The 26035-nt window shown below is 41.3% G+C and overlaps 1 protein-coding gene across 1 annotated transcript in view; it reads left to right on the top strand.

Moving 5' to 3' along the window:
• The window catches only part of mgat4b (alpha-1,3-mannosyl-glycoprotein 4-beta-N-acetylglucosaminyltransferase B), a 125508-nt gene that overhangs the window by 16044 nt on the left and 83429 nt on the right, over window positions 1-26035 (top strand). Inside the window, exons 2-3 of the mRNA XM_079480525.1 lie at window positions 19684-19863; window positions 21772-21915. Coding sequence (XP_079336651.1) covers window positions 19684-19863; window positions 21772-21915 — 324 coding nt within the window. The remainder of the gene's footprint in view (window positions 1-19683; window positions 19864-21771; window positions 21916-26035) is intronic.

Here is a 26035-nt window from a genome sequence, read left to right on the forward strand (position 1 = left end):
GTACATGCAAAAGACCACTGAAAAAGAGGCTGATTCATTAAGAATGTGGCATAAGAACATTGCTCCAGAAGAACCATGCTACATTACCACCTTCAATAAACTCTGTACCCCACAAGCACTTGGTCATGCTTTCTTCATTTATGTACTAGAAGCATTCTAGTACACTGGCGAGCCATCCAACGACTGCTCAGCCAAATTCAAGAAAATCGAACACTCTTCTGACAGTTAAACGGGCGCATATCCATATGAGTGTTGGGGGGGATAAAGACCTGTCTGATAGACTTGTGTGAGGATGTGTTTTAAATGATTTATGGCCTGCTCGTCTGAACGTTACATGTATCACGTAATAAACACTTATACATATGTACACAACGCAAATGTGTTTTCTTCAAATTAAAAAGATGAGTCGTAGATTTCACAGTAAAAGAAAGTGTTATGGGTGTCTTCTGTGGTTTCACATACGCAGTCCAATTGATATTCAGATATGAGTGTGACTTTTGGTATACTTTTGTTGGTTTAGATTGGTTTTGATGTAGTCTTGCAAGCCAGACTTTTAACTATGGACATAAAACCTAGTGGATATATTACCACATTCAGCACAAAGTTGATTCGCCTTGAAATTGTGTTCTGCAACATGTCAAAAAACTAATTCCATTCTTGATATAAAATCCCTGGCATACACATACAAATGCAGAAAAGAAAACATTGGTTAGACTATTATTGTTATTTGCCTCCATCCAATAAGCACCAACAATTTCAAAAACATTAAGTTATTACGTACAAAACACAATATACAGTTTTAGGATTTTGTTGGCAGGGGTGGGTAGAAACATGCTACATTCACTTTGTTACATTTACTGAGTAACATTTTGGAAAATATGTACTTTTAATGTCAAATTAAAAGTGGGTACTTTTACTCTTACTTGTACAGATTATTAGAAATACTCATTTATTTTGTTACACTGCGTGAGGTTCCTTCATTTTAAGAACAATTTCATTTAAAGCGTTGTTTATTTCAAGGTTGTCATTACTTTTTACTGGGGCATTCCCCGAGTTGTTGATTCTTTTGAAAGTATTAATTTAACAATGGGGAAAACCTTCTGAATAGGTTCAGGAATAAGTTCAACTGATTTGTTCAGTTCGCAGCACGATCTAAAGCTGCAGATTACTCACTCCTCGTAGCGCGAAACTTAACACGCAAAACAAAAAGAGCATTGGATGAAGTAAATATAGAGCTATATCTATCCATTCAAAACTGCAAATCCGTCATATTGTTTGCCAGCAATGATAAATGCCCTCCATATTTGCGCACCCGCACGACCTGCTCGTCAGACACAGCAACATGCACGCGACCTGTTAGACACAGACATGTGGGGTTGCAGAAAGAGCTTTTCACAACACAGACATGTGACACATGAGTTTTGTCTAAAATCAGTGCATTTCATATAAGAGAGCACTGCAAATATTCTAGATCATTTTAGGAAATGCTCATTGTAAACACAAAGCTCTGCAGCTTCACTTTAGTTGACATGGTCTATATTATTCTAAATAAATTGTAGTTGTGTAGGCTACATTGATATTGGGACTAAATTACATTTACAGAAATGCTTGTCTCTTCTGTGCTTGTCTGTCATGATCTCGGGTGGTGAGACACGGACAGAGGACCCAGGTGCAGACATCGGGTAAGGGGTTAACAGAAGACTTTAATAAGTATAAAACAAACACCCACGAGGGGGTAACATAACAAAACAGGGAACTATAACAACAAGACAGGACTAAAACTAAACTTAAGAAGACTTAAATAAACTCAAAACAAGAACTACGAATACAATAGACTAGACTAGACTGACAAGACACCAAAACTCACCACACAACCACATTGAAACAGCACAAGTAACTAGCTACTTGAGTAGTTTTTTCATTGCTTTTACTCAAGTCATTTTTCAAATAGAGACTTTTACTCAACAATTTCTCCAGTTACTTCGATTTTGGCCACTCCACCCACCTATGTTTGTTGGCAAACCTTCATATGCAAGAAACCATCTGACATAGGTCAGGTGACCACATCAGAGACCAAATTTAAAACCATTAGTTGAGCCTGTGTTGTTAAATCCAGCCCAGATGGCCATTCTTCTTTGGTCAAGTTTGGAAAACTCTTTAATAATCTTCATCTGTTTTGTGATTAAGAGAGTATGGGAAAACTAACACTGTTACACATAAACGTTTTTAGAGAAGACCATCTTCAGTCGGTGATAGAAAAATACCCAAAATACAACTTGCTGACTCATGGGGGATCTTGCGGGTTTATACAGAACAACAATAAAGGATAAGTTAACACTGCTGGGGCCTGTACCATGAAGCTGGTTTAGGTGGCTAGCCAGCTATGTTTCAGTTTAGTTTGTGCCAACCCTGGGTTTTAGGTACCATGAGAGTATCTCGGCTTTATTCTGTGTTTATTCGGTGTTCGTCGCCATGGTATCTTACGCAAAGAAACATATAGGTGACGTAACTGACTCACAGTGCGTGTTAGAATGGCTAGTTATTTTTTATACTGTTTAATAAAATAAAAATACTAATATAAAAATATATATTACAAATATAAAATCAAATATTGTTTACTATATAGGTAAAATCTGATTTTACAGATTTGCTGGCTTTCCCTTACACTCTTACATGAAATTCAATTTACTTACTTATATTCCACTTTTATTGTATCACGTGTATTTGCATTGCAGTTTTTACATTCTTGTCTGTGTTGCAGAACATCTAGAAATACTTTCTGTTTCACTGTATTAGGACATTTTTCTTTGTCCTGAACCGTAGTTTTCATTAAGGCTTCAATGAAATGACTGACCCTGGTTAATGGCGCAAAGACTAGTCTATTAAAGGTAAAGGCTTATGCATTCTGTTGTAAAAGCAGGCCGTTTTATTAAGTGTTATTCTTATATTTTCTTCCGCTTCTCTGTGTTGCAGAACACACCGCTATTTATAATTCTGAGCTCCGTTGCCTTTCTGCAAAAAAATAAACTAGTTTTTTTCCTGCAGAGCATCATATCAGACTAAAAGGAGACCAACATGCAACCAGTCCGCGTAATTTTTTGGGCAACTTGTTTGACACGCATTCATTGATTTTAAACACGTAAGATGTCAGAGTTTACAATGCAGAAGCTGTGTGGTGTCATTTGCCTGTCAAATTAGCCGTTTACAGCTTTAACAAATTTGTACAGAAGTTCAGAATATATGAGAATGACTTTATTTGCACGCAACTCCTCTCATGTGTACTCGGAAGGGAAATGATGAAGCAGATGTAAGGTTAACTTTCTTGCTTCTGCTGCCTGAATGGATGTTTTTTGTCCGCACGAGGGTTAAAATTGCAATGCGGGAGCTTCAATTAACATTTGTTGTAATATTTCTGTACCCATGCCATACATAAAAAAAGTTGCCCGCAAGGACACGGACCCCTTGTAGTTCCACCGAGGACCCCGCGGATCCTGTTTGCACTACAGTAAATGTGTGTACTATATAGTGTTTAACTTGCACATTAACGCAATCAGCAGTGTTTCTGAAACACTTCTCTCTTGCGTAGACAGCAGAAACATATCAGTCCATGGCTGAAATTCATTTTTGTGTTCATATTGTGGAAATCGCTTTATCCATTTATAATGCGATTGGTTTAGCCATGCTGACGTCACTCGTTCATGTGCACACGCGAGCAAACTAATCTTAGCAGGATCAAAGCTTGAGTTGACAAAGAAACTCCATGAGCTGCTTCATGGTACCAACAAAGCTTGATCACGTTGGTTTGGTTTTGTCAACCCAAAACTAATCCAATTACCCTGAGTTTGTTCAGCTACATTCATGGTACAGGCCCCTGGTCTCTGAGTACCTTGGCCCGATTGCAAGAAACCCCTTTAGGTAAGAATGTTTTGTCTACGTCAGGCGCAACGCGATATCAAACTCAACATTTGTGGAAGATCCCAAAATGCATCTTAAGTTGACCAATTGTTTATCTTTCTCTCTGCTGTATGGAAAATGCCACCAACATTTCTGTGCCCACTAGAACTACATAATGAAATAACTTTGACTATTTGCAGGAAGCCTTCAGCTCCTTCTGTTAAAAACTGAAAATAAAATCTATTTGAAAAATATTTCTGTCATTTGAACTCAATCGACCCACCATCACAATGAGCTGATGCAACCTGCTAACTTGTCTATTGAGCATCTTAAGCTTTGTACGGTATGTATGGCGTGATTTCAATGAGTGATTTCAAACAAAAAAATAAGAGCTTTGGTTTACCCTAATGGATCAGACATTAGCCAGGAAAAAAACATATGCAGATTCAAGTGATCCAATAATTCTGATTTATGTTCAGGATGAGGTTTTGTTAGCGGTACACCAGGATCCATTAGAAGCACTCTTTCAATGTTCTGCCCTACCTCAAACCCCCTCATGAGGACATTGTCTCATTATAGATTGTAGATTCTCTCAGTTTTGGAAAGTATAATGGTAAATTTCAGTTTTTTCTCTGCACTGTAAAACTTGCTTGAACTTTCTGCTCAGCATTCATTTTTATTGCGTTAATACTGAATGTATTTCCCAAAATGTTTTCAGTTAACTATAAGTTTGAAAGGTTGGTCTGGAGCACTAAGCTATACCTTATATTATCTAAAGGTGCATCAGCTGGCAAACCAAAGACTTACAAGTATATTTAAAGGGAAAGATTGTTTGAAAAGATTGAAGTTTAGTCAAACTGCAGCGATACAGCAAATATTTTTGCTAAATCAAAGACCCCGCCATACACTCCCCTTTTATTACCCTACTTTTTACTTTTCTTGTCATGAATGAATACATTTAATTGTGATATCAAAATAACTTATTGTAGGGCTGCACAGTTAAGGCATACTTGTTTATATTTCTCCCTTTGATATTGTAAGTGTGATTAATATTTTTATTATTATTTTATAAAGAACTATCTGAACTATCATTGAAGCAGTCACTGTATATAGTGAATAATTGATTGCCAAATTATCGATATCCATTAATTCAGCACCACTGCCATGGACAGCACCTGGTAAAGTGGGACGTAAGAAAGTAACCTCCTAAGGTATAGAACTATATATAAAACTTCACTCTTCTCCCCCAAATGCTGTAGCTCGTGAGCCTCATTCAGGGTAGACCAATAACGGCAGACTAGAAAATCACGCTCTGGTAACCTTGGAACAATGAGACAAGAGAGTAGAGTACTGTTTTGCACTCTATGATGCAACAAATACATCAGTTGTTATTGGAAGTGTTCCTGGTTCCGGTTGATCTAACTAGTGCAGCCTAAACCTTTGGAATTTCTATATTATGATAGTGTAGTGTATGCAAGATTAAACGTATGGAAAGAGGCCTGCACATCACCTGTTACGTGTAGAGGTTTTCGGTCCAATAAGTAACTCTTCTGTTTTGTCTGAGTTCAGTAATAAGAAATTGTTACTCATCCACTTTTTTATATAGATTATGCATTCCACTATTCGATGGAATTGCTGTTTTTCATGAGGCTTTGAGGAAATATAAAGTTGCGTATCATCAGCATAACTGTGAATCTAACTCTGGGTTGTTTTATTATATCTCCTAGAGGTAGCATGTATAATGCGAAGAGCATTGGCCCTGAGACGAAGCCCTGTGGTTCACCGTACTGGACTTGTGATTTGTGTGACACCTCATTGTTTATTGCTACATATTGAAAACGGTCGGATAAATAAGATCTAAGCCATTTCAAAGCTATTCCCTTTATGTCGACATCATTTTCGAGTCTATGGAGGAGCGTGCTGTGGTCAATGGTGTTGAATGCAGCACTAAGATCTAACAGCACCATTAAGGAGATACAATATCGGTCAGACGCCAAAAGCAGATAATTTGTAACTCTGATCAAAGCAGTCTCTGTACTGTCATGTGCTCTAAATTCAGACTGGGAATCTTCATTGATGTCATTCCTTTGGAGGAAGGAACACAATTGAGTTGAGACTTCTTTTTCCAGAACATTAGATATGAAAGGTAATTTCTCCTTAAGGGCGCTGTAGTTAGTTGTTTGCTAGGCGGGTTTCACTTCTGGTTGCATATTTTAAAAAAATTCTCTAATATCTTGTATTTTATTTGTGAAATAGTTCATAAATTCATCACGCTATGCTGGTTTACAGAATCAGAAGTCACTGACGATTTATTTTTGGTCAATTTAGCCACTGTGTTAAATAAAAACCTAGGGTTGTGCTGGTTTTCTTCTATTAATGATGAAAGGTAGGCTAGATGTTTTTGGGTATTTTCTGTATTTTCTAATAGTATCCTTCCACGCTATACGAACTACCTCTTTCCGTGCCGCTTTCTTTAGAGCCTGAGTGTGTTCATTATACCATGCTGTCGGACTGTCATTTTTAATCTTCTTTAAGCGCATAGGAGCAACTGTGTAGTTGCTCCTAGTGTTTCCGAGAAGGTGGCGTTAAAAATTTCAATGGTAAAGTCAAGATCTTCAGCGTTATTACTCATGCTAGAGATTTGAGACAATTCAGGCAGATTATCAAGAAACGCACCTTTGGTGGTTTAGTTTATTGTTCTACCATATTTATAACAAGGAGTTTGATTTGCAGCCATAGACCACGGAAGCAAGGAAGATACCAGATATTGATCTGGAATGTCTTTGCTCTGCTGAAGGATTTAATCATAATCCACATTTATACCGTAAAACAGTATTAAATCTAAAATATGAATACGAAGGTGAGTGGGTCCTGACACATGTTGGCTAACGCCCATTGAGTTAAGAGTGTCTTTAAAAGCCATTCCTAAAGAATCTGTATCGTTATCTACATGAATGTTAAAGTCACCAACAACAAGGACTCTGTCTGCGGCCAGTACTAGTTCAGATAAGAACCCACCAAATTCTTTAATAAAATCTATGTGGTGCACCTCTAGATAATATAATTAAAAAGCTAACAACCATCAGTTTAATGACAATTATAGTCCTTGCATGAAAACACATTAATATACTGGTGTATATATATATATATTTTTTTTTCATAGACTGGGATGTAAAGAAGCTTTTTTTCACAGTGGCCACTAGAGGAGTGAACTCTTAACAGTGATAAACTTAAGGTTGGTCCGTGCCAAGTCCGTGCATCATGACGTCATATCTGCATGGTTAAGTTAAATAAGTTTACAGTTCTAAGTTGCAATTCAGAAAGCATTGACTCTAATAAACATCAATTTTCATTTTTTACAGTGCAGAGAAAAAACTTAAATATACCATTTCACTTTCCAAAACTGAGAGAAAAAAATCTATAAGGAGACAATGTCCTCATGAGGGGGTTTGAGGTAGGGCAGAACATTTAAAGAGTGCTTCTAATGGATCCTGGTGTACCGCTAACAAAACCTCATCCTGAACATAAACCAGAATTATTGGATCACATGAATTTCTTATAATTTTTTTCCTGGCTAATGTCTGATCCATTAGGGTAAACCAAAGCTCTTATTTTTTTGTTTTAATCACTCTGCCATACATACCGTACAAAGCTTAAGATGCTCAATAGACAAGTTAGCAGGTTGCATCAGCTCATTGTGATGGTGGGTCGATTGAGTTCAAATGATATTTTTCAAATTGACATTTTTTTTCAGTTTTTAACAGAAGGAGCTGAAGGCTTCCTGCAAATAGTCAAAGTTATTTCATTATGTAGTACTAGTGGTCACAGAAATGTTGGTGGCATTTTCCATACAGAAAAGAGAAAGATAAACTATTGGTCAACTTAAGATGCATTTTGGGATTCTCACTTACTCTTTTAACACCTAATGAATCTCAGAGTAGCAGTTTTGCTTTAGCCGGGGGTTTAAACATTTGTGAAGGATAGGGTGGGTTGTAAAGAATTGTGCTATAATCTTACCAATAAATGTTTTTAAAAATTACACGTTTATAGTAAATAATAAACCTTAAAAATTACCTATACCTATGAATAAACTCATTCTTGGAAGTTTATATGCAGGATTTTCATTTGACATTGCTATTGCTCACATGCTACTGGGTAAGTCTTTCGGGAAGATGGATATCATTGTTTGCAGTGAGCAAACAAACAAAGGTCAAATTCCATCAGCCGATTGAAGTGGCATTGATGGGTTTGCTCTTTCTCATGCTGGCTGGTTGACACGTGGGCATGCTGTTCTAGGAGAATTGTCCAATAAGGGACTACGAAACCCTTTTTACAAATCGTGAATCCATGTTAAAAAAACTGTATGAACCCTGGCACAAAGAATCAGGCATAGAAATACTACGTCATAAGCTCAACTTGTTTTTTGACAAGTTGACCATCTAAAGCTTGAGAAGTCAGCACGTTTACCAGTGTAAAGTACGGAAGCCGTGAAGTGCCAAACAAAACAACAAATCGCAAAACGCAACACCAAATCTGAAAACACATTAACAAACCATAAAGCACAACAACAAATCCGGAAAAAAAATAACAAATCAGAAAACACAACGACAAGTCAGAAAACACAACGACAAATCCGGAAACAAAATAACAAATCAGAAAACACAACGACAAGTCAGAAAACACAACGACAAATCCGGAAACAAAATAACAAATCAGAAAACACAACGACAAGTCAGAAAACACAACGACAATTCGGTCAAACCGGAAAAGGTAGGTCTTTTGTGTGACAGGGTAGTTACTGCTGATTGGACGGAACCCCTGTCAATCAAGATAAACAGTCAGGTGTGTTTTTTCATAGAAAATAATGGAGTTTGTTCAGCACTACTTTCAAGAAGGACATTCATATGGCGTGATTCTAGATATGCTTCTAAACATATCATGATATTAAGATCAGCTTGCGCTCTATTGAAAGACACCTCAAGAATGCAGGTTTATTCAGACGAAAAAACGATTCCCTATTAATCGATGTCAGGAATGCTTTCAGAGCAGATGCAAAACACCAAATTTGAACCCACAATAAGGATAATACATTATATATTTGTGTACACTGACGCCAGCTACTTCTTGTTATTCTGTGCCGCTAGCTACAGAACAGTACTTCCTGTTTATCTTGATTGACAGGGGTTCCTTCCAATCAGCAGTAACTACCCCGGTCACACAAAAGACCTACCTTTTCCGGTTTGACCGAATTGTCGTTGTGTTTTCTGACTTGTCGTTGTGTTTTCTGATTTGTTATTTTGTTTCCGGATTTGTCGTTGTGTTTTCTGACTTGTCGTTGTGTTTTCTGATTTGTTATTTTGTTTCCGGATTTGTTGTTGTGCTTTATGGTTTGTTAATGTGTTTTCAGATTTGGTGTTGCGTTTTGCGATTTGTTGTTTTGTTTGGCACTTTACGGCTTCCGTAGTAAAGAAGTCAAAATGCATGAAATAGCACGTTACCTCCCCTTAAAAAAACTTGAATGAACACTTTGTGGAGGCATGAAATTTGAGTGCTTCTGCTTTCAAATTTTATGCCATAATGCTTCAACAGTAAACAAATACAATATGTATCTTTCCACTTGTTTCATTCCCACCCACATGTAGAGATCCAATATCCAAAAAACGAAAACATTTAGCTCAATTCTTGTTTGTGTTTTTTTCTAAATGAAAAAACAAAAAAGGAGCTTGTTTTCTCATTTTCAAATTTAAATAAAAAACGACTTAACAGATGATGCATAGATTCAAACAGCAATTGACAATTTGAGAGCCTTGTCCTTCTAATTGAGTAGGGAACTTGGGCACGATTGGTGTTCACCTGAAGTTTCAGAAAAGACTAATTGTTTCTAACGTTTTGTATTTCAAAGTTGCAAAACAACAACTAGTATTTTAGTATTTGCGTTTCAGCTTGGTAATGTGTCATGTTATAAGTTGCTGCTTCTACAATAGTTATGTGGAGCACTTAAAAAAACCCAGACCCCCCCAATGGGGAAAGTCACTGTAACTTGCCTTGTTTCCTTAGTCGTGCATATACATGCCTGTGGACAAATTAACATGCTCAGACTGTCAGAGCTGTAGTCAGTTGTTCATGTGACACCAGTCTCTCACCGGCCCTTTGTGCGTGTAAGTTATCCATCTCCTGTTTCACTCCACTGAGCGAGACTGAGATAGAGAGGAGAAACATACACCAGAACAAACAATCAGCTGCTCTGAGCTCCAGGTTTACCCAGGGGAATTACCTGCTAATGGGTCTCAGCATTGGAATACTTCTCTTGGGGAACCACGGGTGGATGTTTCCCTGTGCTGGGCTGGAGGGTTTTAGGTTTCGCGATGACATAGTTCTCGGTCCATTAGTCAATAAAGGATTAATACTGCTACAGACTGTACTGCAAAAACACCTACGATGAGAAACTGTAAAAAGGTGCTGTAAACTTACATTAAGCACCAGTTGTGTTGTGATATACACAGTGTTAAAATTGTGCTGGGGCACATAGGCTGACGGTCTCGCTCTGCTCCGCACCAGTGTGCGGCTCATCTAGTGTTTGGTGCAGCACTCCATCATGCCCCAGTAAAATACTGCTGCTCTCCAGTATAAATCTTAAGTTTACATTCAGATTTTGCTTTTTTGTCAGTGTTTTTATTTAGATTAATAATCGCGGAAAAATATGTTTGCAACATTGTAACCCAATTCAAGCTTGTAACGCATACATTTTTATAATTTTCATAATTGATCATAAATAATGAACTGTTTTTCAAATTATGTCATTTTAATAAAATGAATGCATTAAATTCGTTTTTTTTTTCATGATGTGTGCAGCAGCAACGGCAGTAGCGATGCACAAGTTAAAACTGTAGATCATCTCAGTCATGGCAAATGTTGCATGAAGCTTTGACAAAAAAGAACTGGAAATAAACAGGTCATACATAAAATTCTGTGGACGTTAATAAATGAAGATTTTTAATTAAGACAAATGTCTAAATGCTCTAAAGATAACATGATGCTGAAAAAGTAATAGGAGGCCTGTGCCCCGTTAGAGCTTTATGCCTAGCAATGCCCCTCTTTGAAGTTATGAAATTCTAATTTATGTTCTACTCAAAGTATTTTGTATTTATATTCTTTCTTTTTATGGTAACATCATTCCAAAAAAGGCACAGGCCTACATAAAAATATTTTATTCTTATCATATGTAGCTTTGCACACTGCTGGCACCTTAAATGATTTTGATAATCATTTTATTGTTCATAGTAGAAGGCTCTCTTAACTTTTTTTTACAGTTTGACAATTGATTAGATTTTATAAGCTTTGCATATGTACCCCTCGAAAGCTCCCCCAAAGAGCCCCCCACATAAGAAATCATAATTTAAACCCTGAATATACAGTATGTACATGCAGAATGGCATGCTATATACTGTTCTGGACCACACCTGTAAACACTCCGGTTTTCACCGGGAGCCTCCTGATTTTCCACCCATCTCCCACCACCCTTTTGTTATGTCTCCAGGGAAACCCTGTTTTTTCTGTTATTCTGTTTTCCCATGAAACGCAATCGTGAGGTCTCTTGGATTTTAGTACCCACATGTTGACAGGTAGCCTGTGCTTGGTTTGAAGGGGTATATCGTGCAATTACACTACATGACTTAATTTTGCCTGTACAGTGGTTTCAGCAAACATTATTCATATTAGTAGAATAATAGAAACAGAGACTCGATACAAGACTTGGACTCCACCTCAGAGTCTTACAACTTGACTTGGATTTCACTTCAAAGACTTGAGACTTGACTTGGACCTCAGAGACTTAAGACTTGACTTGGACTCCACTTGAGAATTGACTTGTACCTCATAAACTTGTGAAAATTTCTGATTCATACACAACATGATTTTAAGACCAGCCTGATCAAAAGTTTATAAACAATACTTGATTTATTGCTGTAAGATGCAAATGCAGATGTGTATTTAGTGATGATTACTTTAATGATGAAGAGTGAATGTAACATCTAGGTTAAGGGCAAGTATATTTTTGCATGTGACTTTATTCAGTGTTTAAATACTGGTAGCAAAATTATGTCATGTAAAGGAAGTACCGTAACAAGTTATTCTTAATATTTCTGTAACTACAGTATTTATAATAGTGAAATAGAAGTTGTTAATAAGTTATTGTAAATTAGTTTATGTATTACACAAGCTTAAACCACAGTTCCTCACCTAACATTTATTTAATCAATTCATTGAATGTGATGTTTTAGCTTAAATAAAATGTTCCCTCCAGGCGGTCCGTCAAAGAACGCGACACACTCATCTACCGGAAATCCTGTGAAATTTAACCAATCAGATGACGACTTTGAACGTGCTGAAGTGTTTCCAAAAAAGTGTGCCAAATGCATCATACCTTCAGCCAACAGATCGTGGGCATGACATCTGAGGCTGAGACTAGTATAGTGTATGCTTTTGTTTACTATTTTACTAGATTTTTTACAAACAATCGTGTGCACTTTGTTTATATGAAGGCAGATATGTTTAATGAAAAGGATACATTTTATTTTGTTACTTTCAACAAAACACTGAAAGAAAACAAAAAAAGAATAAAAAACATTTAGTAATAATATGTTAGTAATAATTTTTAATGCTTTGTTTATTTAAAATGTAGCCTATATTTATTTGGCATTTATTTTTTCTAAAGGGAGAAGTTGTTTAGGTATTATGTTTTTGTTTCTGAACAAATACAAATCTAAGTTTTAAAACTTTCCACTAAATAAATAAACTAATATTTTTGCCATTCACTATAGTCCTTGAAAAGCGAATTCTGTTAAAACCAAATCTAGCTTGGCATTGAACTTTGAGTTTTATAATTTTGTAGATATGATTTATGCTCTAACAGCAACATTACACACAAACTAAAGTTTGAATATTGGCATCACAGGGAATAGCACCTTTAAACAAATAGAGTTTATTCAGCCTGCCACCATGATGATTTCAATACGAGCCTGAGAGGCATAGAAGTCTAGAGCGCAGCATTACACTGCATTGATTTCTTCCTGAATGTCGATTGTTCGTCCATTCCAAAGGACAGGAAATAACTATGGAAAACAGGGATTATTTAAATTAGAAGGGTGTAACCACCTAATTTTTAGTAGTACATTGTGTGTATAAAATCTATTTTGAGCATTTAATGTTCACATGTTCACATTTATTTAAAACACTAATCTAGTGCTTCAATATTACAACAACTGAGTTTAAGTCTACAATTTGTATTGATTACATAGAATGCAAGTGTGTGTCAAATTTTTTTCTACTGCAAATTTTTCCAAGAGCATATTTTTTGGAACACTCTTGTTTTCTTTGCAATTCCCATTTTACAAATGGGATGATGCAGGGCAAGGACAATTTTGCGCTCTTGGATATAAAATTGTATAGAAAAGATTTTAGTTGCTTTTTCTCTCTTGTGAGGTCTGGCCTCAGGTGGTAACTTCGGAGAACTGCATTGTTAAGAGACTGTAATTTAAAACCTGACTTTGATTTTTCGTACAATAGACATAAACAATACGTGTTTAAAATAAATGATCTGCTTGACTATCAGAGTTCCCCTGATCTCTCCATTTCTATGCGAATATGGTGTAGTTGATGTCAGAAAATATACTGAAAGAAGGTAAACATGCTTAGAACCTTATAAGCTAGGAATTAGCAACAGCTTAATATCCAAATATATTTTTATATAGACAAATCACTATTCTTAATCCCCAAATTGGGTGCTAACACTATTATTTTAAATAATTCCTGTTTTCCTTAGTTCTCTACTCCATGGAAAATAGTGAAATTACTGTATGTATTTTATGTGTTTGATGACCAAACGACTGGCATCCTGATAGAAAGCAATGCTGCGCAATGGACTTCTATCCTTCCCTGCCTTGTTTTGAAATAATCATGAAAAAACTAAAAGGGCAGTTCCATGCATATGTCAACCTTACCATGAAAAAAAGAGATGTTTTCGGCATACTGATAGCTCAGATGCAAATGGTGGTCTAAAAACCATTTACCGTCTCTAATAAAAATGTCTTACATTTTTTTAAAGCATTTTCCAGTCAGATAAATGCTACTTTCAGAACTGTCACATTTATAACTGTCTTTATTATTAATTTATGGGCATATTTTTGACTCTGGACCACAAAAAACAGTTACATTTACATTACATTTACATTTAGTCATTTAGCAGACGCTTTTATCCAAAGCGACTTACAGATGAGGAAACATTGGAAGCAAATTATAACAACTTATGCCACAAAATAAATAAGTGCATCAAACTAGTCCATTAAAGCCTAGCACAGTATAAAAAGCTAAGAATAGTGAGGTTAGTAAGGTTTTTTTTTTTTATAAAGAAGGAAAGGGAAGAGAATTAGGAAAAAATCAATCAGCGACGTGTTGACGGAAGAGATGCGTTTTTAGGCGTTTTTTGAAGATGGCAACCGAGTCTGCTGATCTTGTAGCAGCTGGTAGATCGTTCCACCAATGTGGAACAGATCCAGAGAAGGTACGGGAGAGTGACTTTTTACCTTTTTGGGATGGTACCACTAGTCGTTGTTCCTTTGCAGACCACAGTGATCTGGCAGGAACATAGATCTGCATTAGCGGGTGGAGATACGATGGTGCAGATCCGGTGTTGGTCTTGTAGGCCAGGAGAATAGCTTTGAACTTTATGCGGGCGGCAACAGGGAGCCAGTGTAACATGATGAAGAGCGGAGTTACATGCGCTCTCTTCGGTTCATTGAAGACCACTCTTGCCGCCGCATTCTGGATCATCTGAAGAGGTTTGATTGTGGAAGCAGGAAGTCCAGCCAGAAGCGCATTGCAATAATTCAGTTTGGACAGGACAAGAGCCTGGACTAGGACTTGCGTAGAGTGCTCCGGTAGGAAAGGTCTAATTTTCCTAATGTTGTAGAGGATGAATCTACAGGACCGGGCGGTGCTGGCAACATGACTTGTGAAGTTAAGCTGATCATCGATTACCACTCCCAGGTTTCTGGGTGTGCTGGACGGTGTAATCGTTGATGAGCCTAGTTGAATGGCAAGGTTGTGGTGAATCTTTGGGTTGGCTGGGATCACAAGCAGTTCCATTTTTGCAAGGTTTAGCTGCAGGTGATGATCCTTCATCCAAAGCGAGATGTCACTCAGGCATGCCGCAATGCAAGTAACGACCGTCGGATCGTCCGGTTGAAATGACAAGTAGAGTTGTGTGTCGTCGGCATAGCAGTGATAGGATAAGCCATGCTTCTGAATGACCGAGCCGAGGGATGTCATGTAAATGGAGAAGAGTAGCGGTCCAAGCACTGAGCCCTGTGGCACCCCCGTGTTTAGATGTTGGGACGCGGAGACCTCATCTCTCCAGGATACTCTGAATGACCTACCCGAGAGGTAGGACTCAAACCATTGCAACTCCATTCCAGAGACACCCATATCCCTGAGAGAAGCATAGAGGATGTGATGATTGACAGTGTCAAAGGCAGCAGACAGATCCAGTAGGATGAGCACAGAAGACATGGATGATGCTTTTGCCAGTCTCAGGGCTTCGATGACTGAGAGCAGTGCAGTCTCTGTGGAATGACCGGTCTTGAACCCAGACTGATTGCTGTCCAGGATCAATGATTTGCAATGATTTGCATGAGAAAGGAGGAGAGCTGGTTGAACACAACTCGCTCCAGGGCTTTGGCGATGAAGGGAAGAAGGGAGACAGGCCTGTAGTTTTCTAGCAGTGTAGGGTCCAGGGTGGGTTTCTTTAGAAGCGGTGTGATGCGGGCCTCTTTGAACGCTGTGGGAAATGTCCCAATGGTGAGCGAAGAGTTGATGATGTGGGTCAGAGCAGGCACAACCGTTGGAGAGATGGCCTGGAGGAGATGGGTGGGGATGGGATCCAGTGGGCAGGTGGTAGGGTGGTTGGAGCCAATGACCTTGGAGACATCAGCTTCAGACAGAGGAGAAAAGGTGGGGAGCACACACGTGTCAGGGATGTGGGCGGGTTCGACAGGTGGTGGCGTAGAGAACTGGCTGCTGATGGCAGTAGTTTTCTTTACGAAGAACGATGCAAAATCAGCAGCTGTTAACTCAGATGAAGGTGCAGGAGCAGGCGGACAGAGGAGAGCAGAGAAGGTTTTGAAGAGCGTTCAAGAGTCCGGAGAGTTGCAGATCCTCGAGTGGTAGTAATCTGTTTTTGCAGAGGTGACATCTACGGAGAAAGAAGAGAGAAGAGATTGGTAGAGAGAGAGGTCTGCAGGGTCTTTTGACTTGCGCCATTTTCTCTCAGCTGACCGGAGGCTGGCGCGATGCTCACGCAGTACATCCGATAACCAGGGAGCCGACGGGGATGCACGGGCTGGTCCAGATGCAAGAGGGCATAGGTTGTCCAAGCAGGATGAAAGCGTGGAACACAGAGTGTCTGTGGCATTGTCTGTATTCAAAAGAGAGAGCTCATCAGAGGGGGGGAGTGCAGAGAAGACAGCAGAGGAAAAACAGGAGTTATAAGTAGCATGAGTTTATTTGTAGCAATAGCCAACAAAACATTGTATGGGTAAAAATGATAGAGTTTTCTTTTATGATCTTTATGATTCTTATGTTCTTTAGGATCATGTTCAATGAAGATGTTTTGTAAATTTCTGTAATTCTGTAACTATAAATATATAAAAACTATTTTTTTGCAGCAAAACTGCGAACAGAAATGGCTGGAAACATTCCCACAAACTTTGTACCCCCTCAAGTTCGAAATCTATGTATATCTTAGAATTTGCACTTCCGGGTTCATCTACTCTCCATAACATCATTACAGCTCCAATCCAAAAGAAAGCTTTAAAAAACGGTTTCTTCTTAGCAATGACCTGCTTTAACACATCTGATGGACAAGCTTATTTTCTCAATATTTTGTTTTTTGCACCTTCATATTTCATATTTTCAAATAGTTGTATCTATGGCAAAATTATCCTACCCTAATAAATCCTACATCAATGGAAATCTTATTTATTCTACTTTCAGATGTGTATAAATCCCAATTTCAGAATATTTACCCTTATGACAGTTTTTGTGGTCCAGGGTCACATTTAATGTTCTGTGAAGATACATGTTTTTCTTAGATATTCTTGCTGCTTTTTGCATATTTCATGTTTTCTCTGCAAATGTCACACCCAAAACTAGGGTTGGGTACCAGACTCTGTACTTTTTTAAGGAGAGAGAGAGAGAGTGAGAGACATTTCAACACACTCAAAGCTAAAGTTAAACATTTTAACTTTTAAAAATTGAGAGCGCTCTCGGTTCCGTCAAGAAAACCGACCTTGTAGCCCTCTCATGGACTGCATGCCAAATGCGCATACCATTCCCTCTTTATTTATCTGCTAAGGCGAACTCGTGAAGTGTACAATGTACAAATTGATTTTATTGACACACATTCTGTTGTGCGATTGACATCATATGCCCTCGTCTGGGAAACCTTGTATACTTCCGATTAGTTTAAAACCGTTAAGTATTCCATTTGGGACGATTAATTCTCATCTTAAAATCATACATTAGAAGATGTTTGAGGGCATAGTGCATAGTTTAAGGACATAGTGTATATTATGTCATTTGGAACACAAATTCTGTTCAAATGCATCGCTTTAAGAAGTCATTCGTTTGCGAGAGGTTCTGATCACAATGTGAGTTCATACCAGCGAACTCGCTGTGTGTACAGTTTAATGCTGATTCCCACGAGCCAACTCCACAGTTTTAAACATTACACTGATGTACGCCACGTTAAATGTTAAGTACTTTGAAGCAAAATAAACAATATTCACATGAACAGCTGAAAAATACAGCAGGTAACAAGCGCTATATAAATGAAGTTGAGTTGAGTTGACTTTCTCGTTTTGGTTGCCATTTTAAAGCATTTGAATAAAATTTTAGCTGAGCAGCCTATTATTTTCCGCACTTTATATGTTTTATGCTTTTCTTCTGAACAATGTGTGGAAAGACCCATTTTACTCAGGTTTTCACAGAGAAATGCACAGTAAAACATTTGCTGGTTTTGTTGGTTTTCTATTACTCTACTACACCTACTAGTAAAATATTTGCCATTTAGAAATATAATTTCTACCAAAAACAGTGACTGATCTAGTTAGTGATGTTGGACTGCTATTACTTTGAACATAACTATATGATGTTGTTAATTAACATTATTGGTGCATTGATGTTTTTTTAATTTATAAGATTGGTTAATTGAACACACTGTAGGGCTGTTTTAATCTACATAAACGTGTCATATTCTCTAAAATAAAATATTTTTTTTCTAGCTCTGTATTTGTTAAAATAAGTAAAATAAGATATGAAATATCTCTGCTGTGTCCTGCTGCTGTTACCACGAAACATGAGCAACAGGAGACGCAATTAGGAAATCCTCTGCGAGGCTCATTTCAGTTCGGTTCTTGGACTTTTGAGGGTGCCTGCTTTGAAGAATAAGTCCTTGTTTTTATGTCCACGACCTTAGAAGGTTGCAAATTGGGACACAGCTAGGGAGTAGAAATATTCCCCATGTCATTTAAATCAGAGGTCTTCAACGTTTTTCGGGACAAGGACCCTTTAGATGAGAGATGCATGGAGCAGGGACCCCCTTATACAAAATTTGTAAACCGAACTATTTAAATAGAAACAATCCTCATTGTCACAGCACTATTATGTTAAGACATTACTTTAGCACTATTATGCATGTTATTGTTGCACATACACACTTTTCTGTGTATTATTTTTATTATTAATATACATTGTTTGATTCTTTTAGGGGATTTGCAGTATCATACATTTTCATTTTACTGTGATATGGACAATTTTCTTGTCCTGAACCTTTTCAACGATTTTATTAAGGCTTATGAGATGACTGACCCTGGCTAATGGCACAAAGCCTATTCTAGTGGAGGTAGAAGTCGTCTCTGCAGGTGAAAGAAATCAGTGCAGAAGTTATGCATTCTGTTGTAAAAGCAGGCAGTTTTATGGATCAGCATTGCTGTGTGTTTTACACGAAAATTCACACTTTTTTCTACAGAGCATCATAACAGACACAACACGCAACAGTTATTTTTGGGGCAACTTGTTTGACGTGCACCATATGCACACGGTACGCGTTTCATTGATTTTAAACACGTACAATAGTTTTGTCAGAGTTTATAATGCAGAAGCGACAGCTTTAACATATTTGAACAGAATATAAAACTCCTTTCATGCGTTATTCTCTGAACTTATCGTAAGGGAGACGATGAAGCAGATTTACCATTTATTTTATTGCTTCTGCTGCCTGAATGGATGTTTTTATATGCACGCAGGTTAAAATTGCAATAAGCGGACGTGGCAGCTTAAAGAGAACATTGATTGCAATATTAACATTTTTAACAAACGTTGCCTGTGAGTAAACCATAATTAGCGGACCCCTTGAAGTTCCACCAAGGACCCCCTATAGTTGACCCGGACCCCTGGTTGAAAACCCCTGATACAAAGCATAAGGAAAAAAACTTTATTTTAGAAAAAGTTGCATAATACTTGATTAATTATTAAATTATTTATTGAAGTAAAATTTTAAGGTTTCTGTATCTGGATTGTTGAATACCATGTAAAACATATTAAACAAGCAGCCGAAATTAAATATAATTGTTTTAACTAGTTAAAAAACAATGGCTGCAGAAATAAAAAAAAAATGAAATCAAAGAAATTACCAGTAAGTTTCTATCTCACTTTATCTTCTGGTTGTTTTTTTAGGTGATGTAGTAAACATTTACCAGAGGGAATTTCTGGCTCTTCGAGACCGTCTCCACTCTGCCGAACAAGAGAACCTTAAACGCTCCAAAGAGCTCAATCTGGTGCTGGATGAGATCAAGCAAGCCATCGCTGAGAAACAAGCATTGCGGGACATCAACCGTACCTGGAACAGTCTGTCGGGTAAAATACAGACACAGAACTGCTAGAATAACAACACACACAGCAAGACATATAATCAGTCAAAACCAAAGCGATGTTATATACCTACAGTACTTTAGTTAATGCACTTGTGTACCATGGACTTAAAAGTTCTGTCATCATTTACTCACCCTCTTGTCATTTCACAAAATAAGATACAGTATTTTGAACAAAGTTGATAACCGAATAGCACTGCACCCAATGGCGCCTCCAGAAATTTTTCAAAGGGGTGGCCAGATGGGGCCACTTAAAATCTTGGGGTGGCACACCAAAACTATAAACCATAATTTCAGAGTTGTATTCTACTGTTGAAGTAAACCGGCCTGTAGAAAACAATCAGAAAGACTTGAAAGTGAAGACAATCAGAAAGTGTAGAAGACAATCAGAAAGTGTATCTTTGTCATGCTGCTCTGTCTGTTCCTCTCCTCCATCGTCCTCCTCCTCACTATTACTAAGCCTCTGTTGCTCCCCTGCCATCTCTTTCACTCCTCCTTCTGTACTTTTCTTCTTAAAATAAGAAGAGATGTCTGTGGACTTTCTCTTCATTGTCTGATAATTGACATAACATATACATGCACCAGCGTTAGCTAGGTAACTCTTGTCAAAACGTGTCAAAGACACATCAAAAAGCTACTGTAACAGTATACTGTAATTATTTGTCACTTAAAATGCACATCACGAAACATAATTCCCCGTCTTCATTTACTTAAGAATATTTTTGACTTATTTACTTACCAGTAGTCTTCTTCGTCTTCTTTCTTAACTTCTTTTGAAATTGTTGACCAACGGGCACGTGCTGAGCTGTAGCTGCGCAACAGCAGCATGGATGTAGAAGGGCAGGGCCAGGGGGAGGGGCGGACTACTGCGTGCGATCGAAGGTCTAGTGCGGCTTGCCTGCCTGGCTGTGCATTAGGGATGAAATGCATAACTGATGCTACTAAAATGTATACTGGCCAGTGGGGTGGGGTATACCCTCTGGTGGCTCCCCTGACTGCACCCCATGCACTTGTATTGTATGGAGAGATAACCAATTCAAGTGAATGGGGTCCAGTTAACATTTTTTAAAATATACTGGTTTGAAATGATACAAGGGTGAGTTACTGATGAGACCATTTTAATTTTTGTGTGAACTATCACTTTAAAAGGGATAATAATTCCTTCTACTATGGTAGTCAATGGTGCCCCAGATATCTTAGTGGCTAGTCTTAGTTGCTAACATTCTTCCAAATATCTTTCTTTGTGTTTAAAAGGCTGTGCCAGTCTGCAGATTTGATCAGTTAATATGTTTCTATCTGAAACTTTCATAAAGTCTGCTAGTGTATGATGTCTAGTTTAAAAAATATCAACATTCTTATTTCTGCAGCCACATGCCGGGTAGTACAGCATACTATGCAATCTATGACCCGAAATCAAGCTCTACATAACTGTATATCAAATATATTATGTCTACTTGAAACCTGTTACATTGCATCGATAAAGGCAGATCTTTAAGCTATGGGGCGTGGTCACAGTAAGACTTTGTTCCTACCATTCCCCTTTTCTTTTTAAGGGTTTGCCAATGGTTGGGGTAATATGCATGTTATTCTAGCACAAAGAAAGGATTGGAGTTATAAACCATGAATACTAATAGGGTAAATCATGTGAGGATTATGATAGAAAAGCATTTAAAGTCAAGTCAAATCAGTTTTATTTATATAGCGCTTTTTACAATTTTCATTGTTACAAAGCAGCTGTACAAGAAAACATTGACTATAAGCAAAACATATGGTTATGCAAGTCAAAACACAGGACAAATATCAGACGGACTATAAATTCCAATATGCAGTGTTAATTAAATAAAACTATAATGCATGCAAAAAAGTGACTGGAGACATTCTGTGTGACTTTAAGATGAGACCAAGCTAAAGTTGTGGAACGTGACCAGCAGTAAGAATATTCTGCAGCTTCCCAGCATCTTCCATCATCTGCCACACCTACTTGCCAAGGAGACCAGCCTTCAGCCAGCTGTGCACATCGGCCAGGGTCGCACAGGAGGTCAGTGTGTGTGTGTGTTCCCTTTCTGTCGGTCTCTCGACGTTGTGTCGAAGCCGACAGATGGGGTTCGCCCTTGAGAACCAATCGTCTCTGTCTATTTTGAAAAGGCCGATGAAATTGGCGAATGAAATTTGCATGCCGGGCTCCGCCCTCGGATATCCGGGTATAAAAGGGGAGCCGGCGTGCCCATTCATTCACCTTTTTGTTCTTCGGAGCCTTCGCATGGAATGACTACTAGAGCTGAATTCTTGACGTGGTGCAGCGGATTGTCCCTTCCAAGCGATCATCCCCCCGGCGTTTCAGCAGTTCTAGAAGTGTTTTCTGAAAGAGTAAATTTCCTAAAAGAGCAAATTTCTCAGCGTGGCATGTCCCGCTGCTCTCGTGGTTGCGGTTCCTTCATTGAGGAGGGGGACGGACACGATGCTTGCGTCAGGTGTTTGGGGGTCCAACACGCTGAAGCAGCCTTCGTGGAGTCATCCTGCCCGCACTGCGGGCGGATGGCTATACAGACGTTGCGGTCACGGGTGGCTGCGCTCTTTCGAGAGCCGGCCACCACCTCGTCTGATTCCCGCACTGCGACCGCGATGGCCACGGCCCCGCCGTCAGCGGCGGCGAGCAGCTTGGGTGGCATGGGGATTTCCGTGAGCGTAAATCCGTCAGCCGCTGGCTCGCGGACCGTTCATGCCCCGCCTCGCTCGTCTGGCCGTTCCCAGGGAGGCGGTTCCACACCGTCTTACTCCTCCGTCACGCAATCGGGCTCGATGCGTGACGACGATGAGATGTCCCTCGCAGCATCGGAGGGCGACCTTCTGGCATCCGACCCTGACGATTCCTTCGAGCCGTTTCCGTCCGGAGATAGAGTTCAGGAAAAGGCAGACGTCGAGATGTCGGCCATGCTCTATCGGGCCACCGCACCACCCACGCCCCAGCGCTCGCGGCTTGATAATTGGTACATCGGGTCCGAGCACGGCTCCAAGCCGCGCACACCCCCTGTACCTTTTTTCCCCGAGGTGCATGAGGAGATCAGCAAGACCTGGAACGCCACCTTTTCGGCTCGTTCCCGTCATGCTGACTCTGTCGCCCTCTCTTCCCTCGATGGTGGGGCAGCTAGGGGCTATGTCGATGTCCCCCAGGCTGAATGTGCAGTCGCGGTGCACCTGTGCCCGCAGACGGCGGCCACCTGGAGGTCTCGACCTAGACTCCCGTCTAAGCCGTGTAGGGTTTCGGCATCGCTGGTGTCGAAATCCTATAACGCTGCTGGACAAGCTGCCTCAGCTCTTCATGCCATGGCCATCCTGCAGGTCCATCAGGCCAAGGCACTGAAAGAGCTCCACGAGGGTAAGACCGACCCAAAGATCATGCAGGAGCTCCGCACTGCCACCGACCTTACCCTCCGGGCGACGAAGGTGACAGCGCGAGCTTTGGGTCGGACGATGTCCACACTAGTGGTCCACGAGAGACACCTCTGGCTGAACCTTTGTGCAGATGCGTGAAGCCGAGAAAGTTTGCTTTCTCGATGCTCCCATCTCGCAAGGGGGGCTGTTTGGTGACACTGTCGAGGACTTCTCTCAGCAGTTCTCGGCAGTACAGAAGCATACGGAGGCCATCAAACACATCCTGCCCCGCTGCGACCCGGCCGCCTTTCGGCCGTCGAGGTCCCGCGGACCGTCTGCCTCCCAGCAGCCCCGGCCTTCTTCGTCGTCAGCCCCGGCTACGGTGCCCCCTCCTCAGGCAGCCCCCCGGAAGAGGACGGCGAGGAAGCGACCACCGTCTTGTCAGCAGCCGCCGCGAAAGCAGAAGCGTTCGTGACGAGCCGGACCCGGGGAGATCGAGATCAGGCCCGACCCCAGCCATTCCATCTCTGATGGGTCGGAAAGGGACGGTCCCTGCCCCGTCCCAACATCTGCTAGGCCCTTTTCCACTTCCTCACAAAAAGAGCAGTCTCTCTCTCTGGGTCCCTCTATCAGCCGCACTCACTCTCCACAGGACGGTGTTCGGCAACTCGACGTTGCGTTGTGGCGACACGCAAGGCCGAGTATAAAATTGCGCAGCCCTCAGCACTCTCACCTCGACGGTGCGTTGAGCTGCGCAACCGCCAGGCAGGTAAGTCAGCGGAGCCAGACCCCCCACGAGGTGGGGCCGGCACCGCTAGCCAGCGAACCGCCCTCCCCAGGGGCGATGAAGCAGATCGTACCTCTAGTGCCCCTTTCGCAGTCTTTGAGTGCTTGGTTAGCACTCACCAGACCGTCAAGGTGACTGGAGAACACGATCCGTCTCGGCTACTCGATCCAGTTTGCCAGACCTCCGCCCAGGTTTCGGGGCATCCTCTTTACCTCGGTCAGAGGCAGGGATGCTCCCGTGCTGCGGGAGGAGGTGGCAACCCTTCTGGTGAAGGGAGCGATCGAGCCCGTCCCCTCGGCCGAGATGTCCAGCGGGTTCTACAGCCCGTACTTCATCGTCCCCAAGAAGGGTGGAGGGTTGCGCCCCATTCTAGATCTGCGTGCCCTACAAGCACCTCCAAAAGCTGCCGTTCAGGATGCTCACGCAGAGGCGCATCTTGACGTCCGTCAGACGTCAGGATTGGTTCGGGGCTATCGACCTGAAGGACGCGTACTTTCATGTCTCGATTCTCCCTCGTCACCGGCCGTACCTACGGTTTGCTTTCGAGGGGCGGGCATATCAGTACAGGGTCCTCCCATTCGGTCTGTCCCTGTCCCCACCTGCCTTTACGAAGGTCGTGGAAGCCGCCCTCACTCCCCTCAGGGAGAGAGGTGTGCGGGTGCTCAACTATCTCGACGACTGGCTTATCTTGGCGCACTCGCGAGATCTGTTGTGTACACACAGGGATATGGTGCTCCGGCACCTAGACCGTTTGGGGTTACGGGTCAACCGAGAAAAGAGCCAACTCTCCCCTGCGCAGAGTTCCTTTTTTCTCGTTATGGAACTCGACTCTGTCTCCATGACGGCGCGGCTCACTGCAGAGCGTGCACAGTCAGTGCTGAACTGCCTGAAACTCTTCAGGCAGCGACCAGCGGTCCCACTGAAACTTTTTCAGAGGCTCCTGGGCCACATGTCATCCTCGGCAGAGGTAATTCCCCTCGGGTTGATGCACATGAGACCGCTGCAGCACTGGCTACAGAGACGAGTTCCCTGGAGAGCGTGACACACAGGCAGGAGGTGTATCGTCATTACACCTCTCTGCCGTCGTATCCTAACCCCGTGGTCATCAGTGACCTTTTTACGGACTGACGTCCCCATGGGGCAGGTCCCGAGGCGCGTCGTGGGTCAACGACCGACGCCTCCTTACAGGGTTGGGGTGCGGTGTGCAAAGGGCACACAGTGTCGGGTCTCTGGACAGGGGTCCCAACTGTGTTGGCATATCAACCGCCTAGAGTTGTTAGCTGTTCTGTTGGCACTGAGGGGACTACGGTCCCTCGTGCAGGGCCAGCACGACTGCCGTAGCGTATATCAACCACCAGGGGGGTATCCGCTCACGACAGTTAACGCAACTTGCCCGACGCGTCCTCCTGTGGAGTCCAGCTTATTTGGGTGCAGTTCGGGCGGGCACAGGTGGACCTGTTTGCCTCCCTGGACACCACCCATTGCCCGCTTTGGTACTCCCTGACCGAGGGCCCCCTCGGCACGGATGCCCTGGCGCACAGCTGGCCACGGGACAAGTGGAAGTACGCCTTCCCCCCAGTGAGCCTCATTGCACAGGTCCTGTGCAAAGTCAGGTAAGAGGAGCATCAAGTGGTACTAGTTGCGCCGTACTGGCCCAACCGGACTTGGTTCTCGGAGCTAATGCTTCTGACGACAACTCCCCTCTGGCCAATTCCTCTGACGAAGGACCTTCTCTCGCAGGGGAAGGGCATGTTGTGGCACCCGAGACCAGACCTCTGGAACCTCCACGTCTGGCTCCTGGATGGGACGAGGAGATCCTGAGTGGTCTACCCCCCGCGGTGGTGGAGACCATCACTCAGGCTAGGGCACCTGCCACAAGGCGGCTGTACGCCTTTAAGTGGCGGCTCTTCTCGTCTTGGTGTTCTTCTCGCAGAGAAGACCCACGGATTTGCTCGGTCAGGCACGTGCTGTCCTTCCTGCAGGAGAGGTTGGAGAGTAA

The sequence above is a fragment of the Barbatula barbatula genome, assembly GCF_947034865.1.
Source record: "Barbatula barbatula genome assembly, chromosome: 18".
NCBI classification, from domain to species: domain Eukaryota; kingdom Metazoa; phylum Chordata; class Actinopteri; order Cypriniformes; family Nemacheilidae; genus Barbatula; species Barbatula barbatula.